This window comes from Rhodamnia argentea, chromosome 6 (genome assembly GCF_020921035.1).
Source record: "Rhodamnia argentea isolate NSW1041297 chromosome 6, ASM2092103v1, whole genome shotgun sequence".
Lineage (NCBI taxonomy): Eukaryota > Viridiplantae > Streptophyta > Magnoliopsida > Myrtales > Myrtaceae > Rhodamnia > Rhodamnia argentea.
In genome coordinates this window covers 8,739,026-8,756,228 of record NC_063155.1, presented here as the reverse complement: position 1 = coordinate 8,756,228, position 17,203 = coordinate 8,739,026, and the positions used below count along the sequence as shown (strand labels likewise).

The 17,203-nt window shown below is 42.2% G+C and overlaps 2 protein-coding genes, 1 long non-coding RNA gene and 1 other non-coding gene across 8 annotated transcripts; 2 read left to right on the top strand and 2 right to left on the bottom strand.

The window, feature by feature from the left end:
* Positions 1 to 10,621: 10,621 nt before the first annotated feature.
* LOC115741470 lies at positions 10,622 to 13,501 on the bottom strand. The gene is made up of 5 exons (XR_004015472.2): positions 13,365 to 13,501; positions 12,240 to 12,388; positions 12,063 to 12,158; positions 10,971 to 11,342; positions 10,622 to 10,856 (listed from the first exon to the last, which is right to left on the bottom strand). It is a non-coding gene; the product is annotated as an uncharacterized LOC115741470 (long non-coding RNA).
* Positions 11,246 to 14,880, top strand: LOC115741464 (protein NRT1/ PTR FAMILY 4.6-like). 5 transcript variants are annotated; one of them, XM_048281204.1, is made up of 5 exons: positions 11,246 to 11,369; positions 12,063 to 12,113; positions 12,211 to 12,428; positions 13,395 to 13,771; positions 13,865 to 14,880. In XM_048281204.1, the coding sequence occupies exons 1-5, from the start codon at positions 11,338 to 11,340 to the stop codon at positions 14,813 to 14,815; spliced, it is 1,629 nt and encodes a 542-aa protein (XP_048137161.1). In that variant the 5' UTR covers positions 11,246 to 11,337; the 3' UTR covers positions 14,816 to 14,880. The 5 variants fall into 5 exon arrangements, with proteins under 5 accessions (XP_048137161.1, XP_048137160.1, XP_048137159.1 ...); XM_048281203.1 differs by having other exon boundaries at positions 13,331 to 13,771; XM_048281202.1 differs by lacking the exon at positions 11,246 to 11,369 and adding an exon at positions 11,820 to 11,860 and having other exon boundaries at positions 12,011 to 12,113.
* A 490-nt stretch (positions 14,881 to 15,370) lies between these two features.
* TRNAA-AGC lies at positions 15,371 to 15,443 on the top strand. The gene has a single exon. It is a non-coding gene; the product is annotated as a tRNA-Ala (tRNA).
* Positions 15,444 to 15,640: 197 nt separating this feature from the next.
* On the bottom strand, positions 15,641 to 16,564 carry LOC115741469. Its single transcript, XM_030675391.2, has 2 exons — positions 16,272 to 16,564; positions 15,641 to 16,151 (listed from the first exon to the last, which is right to left on the bottom strand). The coding sequence occupies exons 1-2, from the start codon at positions 16,410 to 16,412 to the stop codon at positions 15,708 to 15,710; spliced, it is 585 nt and encodes a 194-aa protein (XP_030531251.1). The 5' UTR covers positions 16,413 to 16,564; the 3' UTR covers positions 15,641 to 15,707.
* Positions 16,565 to 17,203: the final 639 nt, after the last annotated feature.

Genomic DNA, 17,203 nt, shown 5'->3' with positions numbered 1-17,203 from the left:
TTCCTTCAGTTGCCAAAAGTACAACAAGATTTTCTATTTGCCTACTGCTCCGTCTCACTAATTTTATGCGACTATGTTGTTTAAAGAATCATAAATAATGAAGATAGGTCGTAAATTACCCTTTGGATTCGTGAATATTTTCACTTTGTGGGTTCTAATTCATCAATAGCCATCACTCGTTTTTTTCTTACAATTAGTAATTAGCCATCAAGAAAGATAATGGACCAACTAGCACAGTAAAATGCCACGAATTGTTGTAACTAAGACAAGTATCAAACGGAGTAAACTAAGGTCTAAACCCTAGAATTATTTCCCACTACTGATGACCACCAAACACCACTAGAGCTGGCAACTTCTAACATCGGAATCCCCATTCCATGCATCTTCAGAAGCAGGCGAACCCAGATCCAAAGTTGCTCAGGCCCGGCGACCACCTGTTGAAGTCGTCTAGGCCCGGGGACCCCTGTCAGGCGTCGCCTGACGTCGCTCAGGCTCGACGACCCCCTGTCAAGCGTCGCTTGAAGTCGCCCAAGCTCGGCGACCCCTTGCTTGACGTCGCCAGGCCTGGCGACTCTGTTTCAGGAGTCGCCTGAAGCCGTCCATGCCCGAAGACCCATTTTCGGCATCTCCTGATGTCGGTGGTCGAGGCTCGACCTTTTCTTGTGGTCGCTGGTTGAGGTGCGACCCTCCCTTGGTGGTTGCACGACCATGTGGTGACCTGATGTTGCTAGTTGAGGAGTGATCTCCCTAATGGTCGCTGTTTGAAGGTTCCGTGAAGTGAGTAGTTGCTCGATAGGTGGTGGCAGCGCTGTGCTACGTCTTTGAGTCTATTTTGAATCTTTCTTTGACTTGTTTTGCGTCACTTGGGGACAAACATATGTGTTTTTGAGTCAACTTTGCTTTCTAGTTATTGGTTATCAACAATCTGTGGTCTCAATTCTCTGGGAATTTTGGCATGGCTGCTGCTATACTTGAGGAAGGCAGAGGAATATTGCGGTGATATTGCACGCGTTGGTGCTGATTTGTGGTTGAGAATGTGGTGATTCATCGCTGTCGGTTGTGAATTGGATTGTGGGGTCTCGGCTGTTGATTCTGGAGTCCGGGCTATTGGCTGTTGATGTTGGATTTTTTTTCCTGATTTATGTGAGGTTGAAGGTGCTGATTTAGGACGCGCATAATAACCATTCTATTTCTCTGTTTTTGTTCCAAACATATTTCTGGAATAGGTTTTGAATAGAAGTTTGTTTGGCTGTGAATTTTTTTTTTTTTTTTTTTCTGGAACAAATTTTTGTTCCATAAATATATTTGAAAGAGAAATGAGAAGCTGAAAATTATAGCTTTTTAGTTCATGAAATAGAAATGAGATATAACCTACTATAGCGCTACATTTTTTCTCAAGTCCTTGTCGCACTTTCTCGGTCGCACTTTCTCTATCGCCCTTCCTTTATCGGCCACCGCCCACCACCGCTAATCGCCGCCCTTCGCCAACCTTCGCCTGTCGCCCCGACCCATCGTGACCATCATCAACCCCTGCCACCAGCCAATGACCGCTGCCGCCTAACATCGCGACCATCGGTGAATACTACCAACCGCAGAACTCCGCTAGCCGCCGTCGCCCACCATGGCCCACCGCCGCACGATTGGTCGTTGACCTTTGTTGGCCGCTGCAAACCTCCGTCACCTGTCATCGGCTACGATCATTCGTCGTCACTACCATCGCCAATTGGTGCCGCTCGCCACCGTGACCACCGCCACCGCTCACCGCCAACCACTACCCTCCACCTTTAGAGTAAAACATAAATAATATTTTTAATTAAAAAAATATTTTTTAAAAAATTTAAAAAATGAAGTAGAAAATTTTCGTAGAAAATTTTGCGTTAATAATGTTCCGTAAATAAAAAATTTCAACCATTATCAAACAAATTTCTATTCTAGTAATATAAATTTTATGTCATTATCAAATGTGGTTTTTTGCCCAAAAACTTATCTAGAAACTCGAAATAGAAGCATCTATTTCTGGCTAGAAATTTTTTCCGGAAATAGAATGATTATCATACGCGCCATTAGTTGGTAATTAGTGGTGTTGTGATAGTTTGTGGAGTTTTTTTCTTAATTTGGTGGGAATGTTTGATTTCTAATTTACCAGTCCTAAGATTGCTGTGAAGCTTGGGCTATGGTGAAGGGCAAAGGAGTAGTGACTAAGGTCATGTCTGCATCCTCTTATCGTTTGACGGAGGAAATTTTAGTTAGTGTTATCAATTTCTAGCAATAGAGGAGAATTGTGGTGATGCTATTGACTGAGAGAGAGCAATATCATCATCTAACAGGTGAAAGATCAACCGGTGATACAAAATGGGATACCATAGATGTCGGAATTCTTGGACAAATGTGAAAATTTATGGAATCTCATGTGGCTGCTTTGGTTACACATGTTACTACAGTTAAGGATTTGTGGGATTATTTGAATGTCCTTTTTCTAGACAAAATAATCTTTCAAGGATCTATGAAGTTTTTAAGGATTTCTTTAGAGCTGATAGAAAGGGCGGGCCTCTTGCTCAATTTTTTGCTGATTTTAAAACAATGTATGAGGAGCTTAATTATTTTTTGCCTATTACCTCTAGGTTAAGAAGATGCAGGAGTAGTGGGAACAATTGGCTGTTATGGGATTTTTGGGAGCACTAGGACCGGAGTTTGATGCGGTTCATTCACACATTCTTGAAGGAAACATTGTGGCTTCATTAACGGTGACTTTTTCTTGTGTCTTAAGAGTTTCACGTGAATTATCTAAGGATAGAGTCTCCACAAGTGATAGTTCATCCTTGATAGTCCAAGGGAACTGTATTGGTAGTCGAGGTAGTTGTGGTGGTTGTAATGGTGGTAGTTAACGTGGCTTTGGTAGTGGTGACAGTGGCCGTGGGTTTGGTAGAGGCCAACCACAGCCATATAGTAGTTCTTCCGGTGACACTGGGAGTAACACCAATTTTGCATGGACATGTCATTAACGTGATGTGCCTGGACACATTCAACGCTTTTGTTATAAGCTTCATGGGAGGCCCCCTCATTCGATTGTAGCTAATGTAAAAAATGCGAGAGAGTCGGGAGTTTCATCGCAGTCCTTTGAAGGAGGAATACCGATTAGAATGTCGAAAGAGGAATTTGCTAGGTACAATCGGTTCCAGATTTCTCAGCCAGTTTCCTCCTCCACGGCTACTTTTGCTCAAACAAGTAATGCAACATCATGTTTTCCATCTACCTCTTGCTCCTGGGTCATTGATTCGGGTTCTACCAATCATACGACTGGATCTTCGTGTATCTTTTCTGCTTTTCATGAGTCTATATCCAATGTTACATTAGCTGATGGCTCTCTATCCATAGTAAAAGGGATAAGCATAGTTCCACCGACATTCTCCATGTACCTCCCAAATTTTCCTTTTAACCTTCTGTTTGTTGGTCATCTTACTAAAGAATATAACTGTTCTGTAACCTTCTATCTTGATTCCCATGTTTTTCTAGATTTGAAGATGAAGAAGATGATTGGTAAAGGACACAAGTCAGGGGGGGCTATTTATGTTTGACGATCTTGCTAGTGTTGCTTGTTCAGCAGTCTCTCCACATCAAGTTCATTGTTGCTTGGGACATCCCTCTTTGGGAAGTTTGAAGAAGCAAGATTCCCAATTTCATTCTTTATGTTGTATTGAGTGTGAGTCTTGTCGGTTTGAAAAAGTGCATTGTATTAGTTATAGTCTAAGAGTCAATAAACAGGCTTCTCGCCCATTTGCTTGAGTTCATTCCGATGTTTGGAGTCCATATCCTATTGCTTCAAAGTTGGATTTCAAGGACTTCATTACTTTTGCAGATGACTATTCAAGAGCCACTTGGCTATATTTAATAAAAGGTTGTTTTAAGTTATTCTCTATCTTTTATGCATTTGTTAATGAAGTACATACTCAATTTTCAACTTATGTCTGTATTCTTTGAAGTGATAATGTCAAAGAGTACTTTTCTAAAACTTTCTCTGAATTTAGGTCCCAGTGTGGCATTCTTCATCAATCTCGAACAAAGAGAAAACCGGGGGCTGAGAACTAAGGTGGAGATGAAGAGGGCGTCCCAAGAGCACCAAATCACGGACCAACGTCTTGGCTGCCATTAGGATGACAAGAGTTTGGTCATGAATTGTGAGCTATACTAGAATAAAAATGGCGTTACGCTCTTGTGATGCGATATTGCCTAGCTTCAAAAGAAGGAGTCGGAGAAGCTATTGACGGATTTTTTAGTACCAACGCCCAACAATGATTTGTCAGGAAGCTGTTTCACTGACCAAATTTTGTAGCTCCTCCATCCATTTGAGATTTTTGGAGGAACTTCGCTTGGCAGAGGTACATGGGTAGACGAGAGAGGGGGCCCGTCGTAGGTAGCGGTGGCAGCAGCGACGGGAGTGGCGTAGAGGAGCTCAACTGTGGCCGGAGGCGGTGGGGGCGGCATCCAACAGCGAAGATTGGTTGTCGCAAGGGAGTCGAGTTTGGTGATACGAGAAGAGAAGGGCGTGCTCGGTGTTTCGAACAAGGAGGGCAAATTCGTCTTCTCGCAATAATGACGTCTTCTACAAGGATTATAACGTTCTTATTAGGTAATGGCAATCTCGAAAGGCTCAATCTTGACGGTACAAGGACAAAGGTCAATCTTACTTGCTCTTACTACTCCTTGATAGAAGAATAAAATGAGTCTAGTATCCTTATAAATTCCAACTTTATCTCTTATCCTAATTCTACCTTTAGGCTTATGAAAAATCTCTAACTTTAGGTGTTGTCCTAACTCTACCCTAAACATTTTTTTTATCCAATAAAAAATCCCCAACTTTAGGTCCAATCCCGATTCTAATTTAATTTTTTTATTCCTTGAAAAACTCTCAATTTTTGATCCAGTACCAATTCAACCCTAAACTTTTATTTTCTCATAAAAAAATTTCAATTTTAGGTTCACTTTTAGACTTACTCTAATTTCTATGTCTCATAAAATATCACTAACTTTTACTTGAGTCATAAACCTGCCTCCATTAACCCTATGTCAAAATCGTCTTTAGTGATTTTGCGCTCGATTTTCGATCTCTTGGGTATGGAAATGTTCCATCTCTTGCGATCAGAGAGCTCACGCTCGGGAGACTTGAATAGCTTATGCTTAGGAATTGTCCATTCCTTGGTTATCAAGGATAAATTTGGAATAAAGGACTAATGAGAGTAGATTTGTGACTCAAGTAAAAGTATGTATTTTTTTTTTTTTTTAGATTGTTAAAATTTTAGGGTAAAATTGTGATTGGACAAATTGGGACAAGACCTAAAGTTTGGAATTTTTCATGAAAAAAAAATAAAAGTTCTGGATAGAATTGGGGTGAGACCTAAAGTTGAAGATTTTATATGAGACAAAGAAAAAAATTTAGAGTATAATTGAGATTAGACCTAAAGTTGGAGGTTTCTTATGAGACAAAAGATTGAATTGAGACAACAACTACAGTTGGAGGTCTTTTAGGGTATTAAGCCGGATGAAATGATAATCTTTAAGGCTTTGAGGGATAGATTTTTTTTTCGTAGTTTTTGTTTAATAATGTACTTATTTAACAATGTGTTATATTTTAAAAGGTACCATTTCATATTGTTACTCACACTCATTCACATTTGCCCTAGGAGGCAAATTTTAGTGAGTTGTCGGCTTGTTGGGTTTTAATAATGATGAAATAGTTAAAATATTAAACCACGTCTTCATCCAATAACTTAAACTTTTACAATAGTTGGTAGTGATACCACAAAATCTCACAAAAAGGTAATTATTCGTTATATATTGCATGGTTGAGTTAATATTTCAAATGTGGAGGTCATTAGAATCCCTTTGAGGGTACCGGGTTCACCATGGAAAGCTACTTAATAGTAACTGAAACTTGTAAGATGTTGGTCGTCAGTCGGGAATGTTTATGTTGCAAGTTGCAGAGCTTTTTAATAGTCCGTTGCTTGGATTACGCCATGTTGGTTCTGACAAGTGAGATAAGCAAGCAAACCACGCTTAAATGGTGCATAAATTCATGAAGTAAGAGAACTTGGTAGTGGAGCTCTACCTGCAAAAGAGCATTCTCTACGAAAGGCTTTGCTAGCATAACAGTCTTTGGGTTCTTGTGAAAGTAACGATATGTTATGAACCACAAATTCTCAAAGGAGTGGACCCAATATTAATTTTTAATAATTGTTATTTATTTCTTTGTGACCCAAAATAGACTGTTAATCTTAGAGTAAGCTAAAGACTGTTCTCTTTTACGAATTTAGAGACCCGAGTCTCAACAAGCCATACTGATAAAGACTCCTTCGATATTAGATCGGATCGATTCTATGTGATCTGCCAAACATGAAGTCATTCGTCGAGCAAATCAAATTCATTGGGACTTTTGGAGCTACGCTGTTTTACCTAGTAGCAACACAAACATATTTAAATCTCTCGTTTAGATTCGGAAAAATAATACAAACAGTTTCTACGCTTTTGTTCAATATATAATGTCGTCCCCGAATTTTTAACTTATTCAAGGTGGTCTATGAACTTTAATCTAATGTATAAGGTCGTCCCCGAACTTTTAACTTATTTAATGTGGTTGCTGAACTTTATCGATCGGAGCGATTCTACGTGATCTGCCAAACATGAAGTCATTCATCGAGCAAATCAAATTCATCATGACTTTTGGAGCTATGCTGGTTTTACCTAGTAGCAACACAAACATATTTGAATCTCTCATTTAGATTCAGAAAAATAATACAAGTGGTTTCTACGCTTTGGTTCAATATATAATGTCATCTCCGAATTTTTAACTTATTCAAGGTGGCCTTTGAACTTTAATCCAATGTACAATGTTGTTCCTGAACTTTTAATTTATTTAATGTAGTCACCGAACTTTAGCCCAATATACAGTATCGTTTATGAACTTTTAACTTGTTCAATTTGACCCTTGAACTTTTGGAAAATATTCAATCTAGTCCTCAAACCATGTGAAAATGTTAAATGTTATCCTTCTATTTATTCAAGTAAAAGGAATTTCTTGATATGGCTTTCAATTCAGTAAATTTGAACGGTGGACAAAATAATAATGTTACACGAGGAATATTCACAAGGATGAGCAAAAGGAATCTTTTGAACTGGGAACTGCTTGGACCGGATTGTACCAACCGATTCTAGGGCGGTTCGCAGTTCCCAAAAAGTGAAATCGTGAATATCGATCAAGTTCCCGGTTCGGGTGTGGACCGGACCACCCGAACCGGACCTATACATATATATATACATATATATACATATATATATATGTATATCTAGATCCACTCTTTCTTTTTCAATATAAAAGCCTCAATTACTAATTTTCCCTAGTTCGCTTCACTCTCCTTAATCCTCTCGATAACTCTCACGGCGCGTGCATGGACATAAGTTCAATTCCCTAATTTCCTTCCTAGTTTCTTTGCTCTAAGTCTCAATGTCTCACACATCTCACTCTATCATGACTCCATCAGAACATTTGCATATATTGCTTAGCTATCAGCACATAATCCAAGGGAATGCGCACAACCCCACAATCATTCGCACTTGCCACTCGATCGCACATGCAACATTCGGCTTACAACTTAAACACCGACCTCAAGAACACCATCAATATCCGATCCAGGCGAGGAAGGCCTCGCCAAGCCCTCCATATTCCTTCTCAGGCGCTCCCGGACTTGAGCTATTGCTTCGCCGGCGAGAGCAAACGTGCTCGCCATCGTCGCTTACTTGTGGGGGCACCGGCGACTGACTCTTGTAGTCGACTCGATGGAATCCAAGTGCTTAGACACCATTTGGTGGAAACAGGTAGTCTTCTTCGAGGACTCTCTTGGTTAAGCAGGATCTTTTATTTTGGGTGCTTTTATTGTCAGCGGTAGATGGCCATAATTTTGTGGTTGAGATTTGCTAATTCCCATGACACGGCCTATTCCTAGACCCACCCAAGAACCGGACCAGTCCCTGTTCCCAGGCGGGTCCAAGACTAGGTGGGTGGTTCTAGTTCCACAAATTGGGAACCGAGCCATTGAAAATCGACCACACTTAATTCGTATAAGATATTCAATTCAAATCAAAATATAATTATTCACGTAATCAAATAACATGGATAGTCTTCTTTGAAGTTGAACAAATTAAATAGATTACTATATTTTAATTTGAGTTGGATATCTTACATGGATAATTCATGCGTAACTTTCTTTTTGTCCACCATTCAAATGTACCGGATTAAAAGCCAAATCTACAAATTTCACTAAATTGAATTAATGAAAAGACACCACTAAATATTTTTGTATAATTCAAGAATTGAATTGAACATGTACAAAAAATTCAGGGACTGCATAGAAAAAATTAAAAATTCAGTAACGATATTGCACATTAAACTAAAGTTCAAATACTAATAAGCTCCTTTTTTTTTTCTTTTTTTGTCAAAACATATTAAACAAGTTTAAAAGTTTAAAACCGACATTTTACATCGGGCAAAGCTGGAGAACCATTCGTGCCATTTTCTCTATAAGTTCCGCGTCTTTCGGCATTTCGCACATTTTCATAATTTTATGGAGCAAGGCGTCCGCGTCGACCCGTGCAATCACGACAACCATATGTCAAAACTCAAAACAATTTCTTCATTTCCTTCCCAAAATGGCTACCCTTTTCACGCACGTGGTGATTAGATCAAGCAATCTCCCAAGAGACGGCTCTAGTGGCGGCGGCGGCGGCGGCTAATCTCTGTCAATCAAAAGCCGAGATCCATCTTCCATCCCTATCTCCAATGAAGACCGATCGAGGCCGACTAACATCTTCGAGAAGGGAAAGAACACGTGAGATTGATCCTTTTGGCCACAAGAGTTGGCAAGTTAGCGAGTTTGTCATTGCGAAAATCGGGAAAAACTGTCCAAAAAATCTTGAACATTTCAATCGTGTCAATGTAGTTTTTAACCCTTTTTTGGTTAAAAGAAAGATTCCATTCATTGATTAAAATAATATTTGAGAGGTACATAAAATGCTTTCAAGCTCCCTAATAATTGCAGAAAAAAGTGGATAACAGAAAGCAAGTAAAAAAGCAAATTATGCAGCTAGAAGTATACTATAATCCTTCAAGAATAAATCTGCCACCATAAAATTTCGGCAGCCGATCATCAGATTTAGTGATGAACACATATCGAGAGCTCCTATACTAATTGCAACGGCTTGCAGTGTGAGTCTAGATTCGACGTCCCTACCACTATCGCCAAGCAATAATACCCACATCAGTATGTTGAAAGAGAACAAATCAAACATATGTAAGAGCTTTCATATCTATATCTAGATATAGTTCGAGAGGAAAAATTCCTGAATCTAGACATAAATCTAAATTGAGAGAGGAGAGTGGGATAATGTCGGGGAGTTTATTGACCGACGTCACGAACATCCTCATCAGTGGTTGTCGATTGAACGAAAGGCCGAACTGTGTTCCACGTGTACTCAAGATTAGCTATAGAAAATTATTCACACTTGCAAACTCTCAAAACACAATGGGAGAGAAAAGGAAAGACAAACCAAGCAAGATCAATCGTAGAAAGATAGAATCGGTTGAAAGGTGAGAGGGAGAGGGAGAGAGAGAAATGCGGAAAGCAATTAGTTCTTAATCTTTTGATAATTTACTAATTTAATTCTTAATCTTTTGACGATTTGTCAATGTAGTCATTCTGTCTAAATATCCAAATAGTATGTGTGGGACTAAATTAGCAAATTTTCAAAAGATTTAGGATTAAAGTGATGTAATTGAAAGGTCTATGATCAAATTGATAAATTCTCATAATATTTAGAATTAAATTGGTACGATTGAAAATTTTACAGTTAAATTGGCCTTATGATAGATTTAGGGCTTTGTCGACGAGTTATCTCGAGCCCACACCCGTCTCGAGTCTTTGAGTGCAATTCCAAAAGAAGGAAAGCCCCCCACAACACGCTGAGACTCCACAAGGGATCATTAAAGCAGGCGGTGCGTTTCCACCTCACGGCACCACTACGCTGACCCATGTTGCTTGTACTGTGCTTGCTACCTTATCAGCCTCAAACCAGACAGTGGCTTAGACCGACACAAAAAAAAAAAATAGAAAAGACAGTGGGTCCCACTCTTTTTAACTGTCCTCAAAGGGAGTTTCCGTCTTGAGACTTTGATCCAACTTCTTGTTCTTGTTTGGCGAGCTAAATTGGACTCAGAGAAACTCAGAAAGCTGCTGAATTTTGTAGTAGTATCTCGCGTTTTTATTTTGATCGCACACCGAATTTCATGGAAGCTAATGTAGATTCGTACGGCCGAGGATTACCGTGCGAGAACAACGGGTTCTTAGGCAGCGAATCAAATCGGATTCATCCAAATAGAGTCATTAGTGACCCCTGGCCACCCAAGACTCAACCCCAAAATTTTGGTTGGGAAGGTTCTAATTCCATCCTCAGCAAAACATTGACAGAGACAAGACAAAGCAGCCTGAGTCCCCTGACCCTTCTTGCAACATTACTAACAAAGCAAGACAATAGCTAAGTTGCCTTACGGAACTGTTTACTGTTTTGTGTTCTTTCGTTTCTGGTTGTAGTTTTTCACTGCTTCAGATTAAGCACAAGAGAGAAGAACTAACCGGTTTTTCGATACTCATGTGTGGAGATGGGCGGTGGGATAGGCACTGATCCGTCTCTTTCGGCTCGCAGCCAACCAATGTGGGAGCGCAATTAGACGGATCCAGCACCACCAAGTTGCTTCCAATCGAATTGCATCCACATGTTTCAAGCATCAGGGGAAGAAGGGAACTGCAGATAACCTGAAAGGGAAATTAAAGTACCAGTCAGGAATCCACCATAAAGAGAATAGGCCACTAAATAGATGAGTCTAGTAGCAAGAAGAAGCATCTCCATGGAAAGCTTAGCAACTGTACCTGAACAGACAAACAAAGTGAGCTCGGACGGACAACATCGTGGATCTGGGAACCTAGAAATTTTGTAAGGCAATGGTACCAATAGACACTAAAGAAGGAAGGCTAATATTTAGAGCAAATCCTTATGGCCTTCACAAATTGAATCTGAGGAATGAGGACTCTGCCATGTCGTGGAAGGCACGAGAATAGTGCAGATGATACTCGGTCGATATCTGAAGATACTTGGTTCACAAGCTTTGAGGTCTTCTGGAGCAGTTACTAGCACCGTGGCTCGAGCACTGCTGGAGAGGCAGTGCATGTGAATGTGATGTGGGTGTGGGACACACCGGAAAAAGCCATAAATTAGCACTATCATCAGCAAAGCACCATGATCTGCACCAATCATCAAGCAACTTGCTCATGTAAGGTACTTATCAACCTTGAAAATCCATTTCGTTTTGATGCTTGCGCCAATCATTAACGCATCATCAACCACCAATCGAAGCTTATGAATATAACCTAAACATCAACACCTCTTTGACTTTGAACCCGAGGTACCTCGCAGACAAAGTGATAGCATAACTGGTATGCACCACCAAACAGGCAATGCCTTTAAAACTTCAGCAACGCATGTGCAAGCGGGCATGAAGTGCAGGTACAATCCTTCAGTCAAGAAAGGAGCACAAAGAATGTGCTTGTGGGAGCATTTGTTCCTAAAGATGCCACCTTTTTCTCTCTTTATCTTAAAAGCAAAACAAATCAGAATCAGCAAGAAAAATAAGGTGTCGCCTTCTCAAGAGTCTAGATCTTTCATCTCAGGTTTCACCACCATTTTCTTAGTCTATAAATACGAGCCGAACTGTCAATGCTTGAATTATAAAAAGCACTCCTCAAGAAAATTCAAATGAAAGGGAGAGAAATGGTGTGTCTCCTTTTGTTTTCCTGTTCCCTCCCTCCATCCAAAGTCCTCAAGTTCCCAGCATACTTGATTCATGTTCTTGGCTACTTCTTTTACACATTATCATGATATATATGTACTAAACAGTTTCATCGACTATCAGGGCAATATGCACCAGAGTGGATTGGAAGGATATGTAGATTGGAGGAACAGACCTGCACTCGTAGATCGTCATGGAGGCATGGTGGCTGCTTTCTTTGTCTTAGGTAAGCGGTCAAATAACTATGGGGAGATCATTTTTTTATCTCATCCTGTATATCAAGAGTATAACAGGAGTTAGTGTTGTTCATTTGAGGAACTTAGTTGTGGAGGTGCTGGAGAATTTAGCATACCTGGCCAATGCAAGCAACCTTGTGGTCTACCTGACAAAATTCATGCATTATTCGCCATCCAGTTCCGCCAATATTGTCACCAATTTCATGGGGACAACTTTTCTCCTCGCTCTCCTTGGTGGCTTTCTAGCAGATGCTTACATTACAACCTACAGAATATACCTGATGAGCGCTGCAATAGAATTCTCGGTAAGCATCTTCCAAATCTTCTCATGCTTCCCTTTTTCCACCAGTGGAATTCACCAGTTTATTCAGATTTTCTCTTGTAGCACTCTTTTGTGGTTGATGAGCCATGACAAGGTGTTAGATCATAATCAATCCCCACCAACTATCTTCACGCAGAAACCATCTATTAGAACTCATCAGAATGTGAATAGTCCTCAAATTCCTGTCGAGATGCACCAGATGAAGACTAACATCATCTGATGCGAAGAACATGCAGAAACTCAATGCTGGTCCTAAGCCAAAGGAATTGGTTAAGTTTTCGAAACCCAATGGTGTTAGAAATGTAGAACCGCTTAACTATATTCCTGCTAATATCAACCGGACGCCCCATGTCTCTATGGACTTGAGATTCAACTAGAAAAAGAAAAGAGAGAAGCCCAACTGTGATATGGAACCACATGAAGATGAAGAAGGTCACAAACTCCATCATTATGTCCTGCATGATGTTTCTTAACATCTTTTAGAGGCTCTTCTCTTTCATCAAGGCAAAAACCGAAGGGATTGGGAAATGGTAATAATGACTATCTCCTGAGGCCATAGCGCATAGAGTACGACAAAATGACAAAATGAAGAATCTACTTTCATCTCTATGCTTGAGGCACGGGAAAGCGACTCCCTCTGATTCTTAGACTCTGGCTGCTAAATGGCTCCTATGGCAATTCCGGAATCCTAAGTTACTATGTACTTATGGTGACCAAAAGAAAGAATCTACATTCATCTTTGCGCTCTGTACCCTTACTTTGAAACTCTACTCCTGCAGGACTTCTGACTAGTTCAATGTTATCTAGCGTTTTATCGGTAATTGACAACCAAAGGAAATTTTGATGTTATCACCATCAAAATCTTACTAGTGTTGAATAGCACAGGGGTTGCTAGTCCTCACAATTCAAGCTCGCATACCTTCATTGAAAACACCAAGTTGCGTTTCAGCCAGCGCCCATTCTCCATGTCAAGAGCTTGTCGGTGCAAAAGCAGTGATATTGTTTGCAGGCCTCTATCTGGTGGCTTTAGGAGTTGGCGGGATAAAAGGCTCACTACCTCCACATGGGGCTGAGCAATTTGATGAGACTACCCCAGAAGGCAGGAAGCAGAGATCAGCCTTTTTCAACTATTACATTTTCAGCCTCTCTTTTGGGGCCCTGATGGCTGTCACCTGTGTGGTTTGGATTGAAGATAACATAGGTTGGCAGTGGGGCTTCGCGATATCGGCTGCAACAATTCTGATCTCCATCCCGGTCTTCCTCCTCGGTTCTTCTACCTATAGGGTCAAAACACCCACAGGAAGCCCCATCACAACCATGTTCAAGGTAATTACACATCTTTATAACACAGTACAAAACTTACGGACTACAAGCCACACATAAAGAATGACAAACCAAAATTTTCCTGGTGTCCAATAGGTGCTGGCAGCATCGATCTTTAACTCTTGTAAATCTAGGAAACCAACAAATGCTGTTGTAGTGAGCATGGCAACAAGCCCATCTCACAGAGAACCAGAGGATGCAGAAGCCAAGGGAAAGGAGCCAAGTCAGACCCTGACAGTACATCTCGGATTCCTGAACAGAGCAGCAATGAAAAATCCCAGCTACCCGATGCTCCAATGCACTGTAAATCAAGTGGAAAGCGTCAAGACGGTGATAAAGATTCTCCCGATCTTCATGTCGACCATAATTTTGAACTGCTGCCTTGCCCAACTTTCGACCTTTTCAGTCCAACAAGCAGCCACCATGAACACCAAGCTAGGCTCCCTGAGAGTCCCACCGGCTTCCCTCCCCATCTTCCCAGTCCTCTTCATGATGATATTAGCACCAGTCTACAACCACCTAGTCATACCATTTGCAAGAAGAACCAATAAAACCGAAATGGGCATCACTCATCTTCAGCGGATCGGGACAGGGTTAGTTCTGTCCATAATGGCAATGGCGGTGGCAGCTTTGGTCGAAGTCAAGAGAAAGAAAGTTGCCGCGGAATCGGGGACAATAGATTCTGCCGGACCACTGCCGATCACCTTCTTGTGGATAGCACTGCAATACCTGTTCCTGGGATCGGCCGACCTATTCACACTGGCAGGCATGATGGAGTTCTTCTTCACAGAAACACCGCGAAGCATGCGGTCCTTGGCCACAGCGCTCTCCTGGGCATCATTGGCCATGGGCTACTACCTGAGCTCGGCACTCGTCTCCATAGTCAACAACATCACCGGCACATTTTCTGCAACGCCTTGGATGTCCGGCAGCAACTTGAATTGCTACCGCCTGGAGGGGTTTTACTGGCTGCTCTGCGTGCTGAGCGGAATCAATTTCTTGAATTACCTCTTCTGGGCTACCCGCTACAGCTACAGATCAACATAAGATACTAATCGGAATAAATACAGAAGCACTAGACTAGTAACAATAGAGACCTACATGCTGAGTAATTTTTTCCTTCCAAGAAAGCGTCGGGTCAAGCCTTCCTGGAGAGAAAAATCTCAGGCTCTCCTTGCAGAGTCGACTAAATCTATGTAGCTCAGTACTAGGAATCATGAGTCGTCCGACATTATTGTCACTCGGGGATGTTCTACCTCCTCGCTCCCTATGTATATTCGCCTAGACAGATTAAATGCAGTTGCATAAGATCTCCCTGTTGTCTCTTCACCTATTCCCCGACTTCATCACCGGAGGAAATCCAAAACCGGTCGCTCAATGCGGTTCTAATGTTAACTGACCTAATCGCAACTGCAGTAACTTGCTGAAAGAGGAAAAGTTACACGTCCTCACCAATCCAAACGCTTGATACTTGTAAGAAAATTCTCCATTAGTCCGACCAATAAGCTCGAAGACGTTGTCCAGGTCAGGAAGATGGCCGGGGGTAGTCCAAAATTATTGTTTTATGTAATTATAAAATTTCCGTATACGAAGCACGTGACGGGGGATGTAGCTCAGATGGTAGAGCGCTCGCTTAGCATGCGAGAGGTACGGGGATCGATACCCCGCATCTCCAATTAGTGAATCTAATTTTGCTCTTTTCCTCTTCTGTTTTGGTTTCCTCGACCTTCACTTCATCTTCCTCGTGCTAGCTCGCTGCAACTTCGATCTTTTCCATGCGATGCTTCTCAGCTTCACCGACATCTCAGTGATTATTCTCTCTGTTTCGCTGTAGTTCTGGTCATGCAATGATCAAGATCGAGAGAGAGAGAGAGAGAGAGAGAGGGGGGAAAACGTTTTGGATTCATCATTTTTACAACACTAGCGCTAAGGAATGAATTCAATCGGCCTCTTGCAACTCGCCGATCACGACGGACCCCACGAGCAGCCCCGCCGCCCCCACCACGAGCCCCCCGGCGACCACCGCCTGCACCGCGACGAGCCCCGCCGAGTCGTCCGGGATCAGCACCACCGCTGCGAGGGCCGCCACCAGGATGGGCAGCGAGGCGGAGGCCAGCGCCGAGGGAGAGGCCGCCGCGGCCCTCTCGAGCAGGCTGAGCAGACCCAGCTCCTCCGCCTTGGAGAAGACCCCTAGCTTCTCGATGGAGGAGAGGGTGAGCCCCAGCTCCTCCGCCTTGGAGAGCAGGCCCGCTTTCTCGACGTTGCTGAGGACCTTGCGCTTCTCGAGCTTCTTGAACACGTCCACCTCCACCTCCTCGCTCCCTTCGAAGAAGATCCCCGGCCCGTACCACTCCTTCTTCCAGTTCTCGTCCAACTTGTTCACCTGCGCACAGAGACATCAATGGCGCCGATTCATTCTCCCTCAGTCCTCTCATCCGCGCAAAATTCCAAGCCTCTTTACCAGTACCGACCACGAACAGAGCAACGAGGGCATGAGAAGTACCTTCTTCTTCGGGGCCATGGCGACGATGGTCAGGGCTTTTCTGGCGGGGAAGGAAGCGGCGGCAGAGCGGGAGGAGGACAGGGAGTTCCGGCGCCTGAGCCCGGAGAGGTAAGCAGCCGGCGACGGAGCAGCGACCGCCATTGGTGGTGGTTCAGCGATCGATTCCAGAGAGAGCGAGATTGTGGTCGGCGGCGACGGGGGAGGGAGAGCGGGCGAGTGAATCGGATGGCGGTGCGGTGCGCCACGTAGGATGGTAGTTAGAGGCCGCGCAGCCAGAAAATCTCATTCGGCGCGCCTTCCGTGACTCCCATTGGTCGCTCATTTATCCTCCCTGCCTCCTCAAGGAAGATAAAACAGAAATTGAAAAAAGAAAAAAAAAGTCATCATTTATATTTCTTTAGCTGAAAATTCGAGGAAAATGGTCGGTTTTCTTTTATTCAGCGGTGCGCTGAAAAAAAAAATGTGGCTGAAAACATAAAATTCAAGAAAAATTGTTTGTATTATGCTTGGAAAAATGATTTCCTCTATTTCAAAATTGGAATTTCGTCACCCGTTAATAAAAGACGCATCGTGAATAATCTATACATATGCATATAAATATAAACGAAATGGAATGTCGGCCTCTAAACTTCTCTCGAGACAATAAGTTTTTTTGAAAGCACTGCGTAAATAACTTTGCTAGTTGTTTGTTTGTAAACGAATAACGTGGTGCCTTTTCTTGCCCCACATAGAAAAGATGGGAGAATATGGGCCAATATGCGTGGATGTCTTCTATCGTGACAAATGAAGGCAATGGGTTGGGCTGGATTCTACTATATTCACGTGCGGGTACGCAATTATGAGACACACTTAGCACTTGGTATGTTTGTGCGCAGGTGGATCAAATTTGGTACTAATGAACTATTATTTTTTATTATTACATTGCGCCTTTT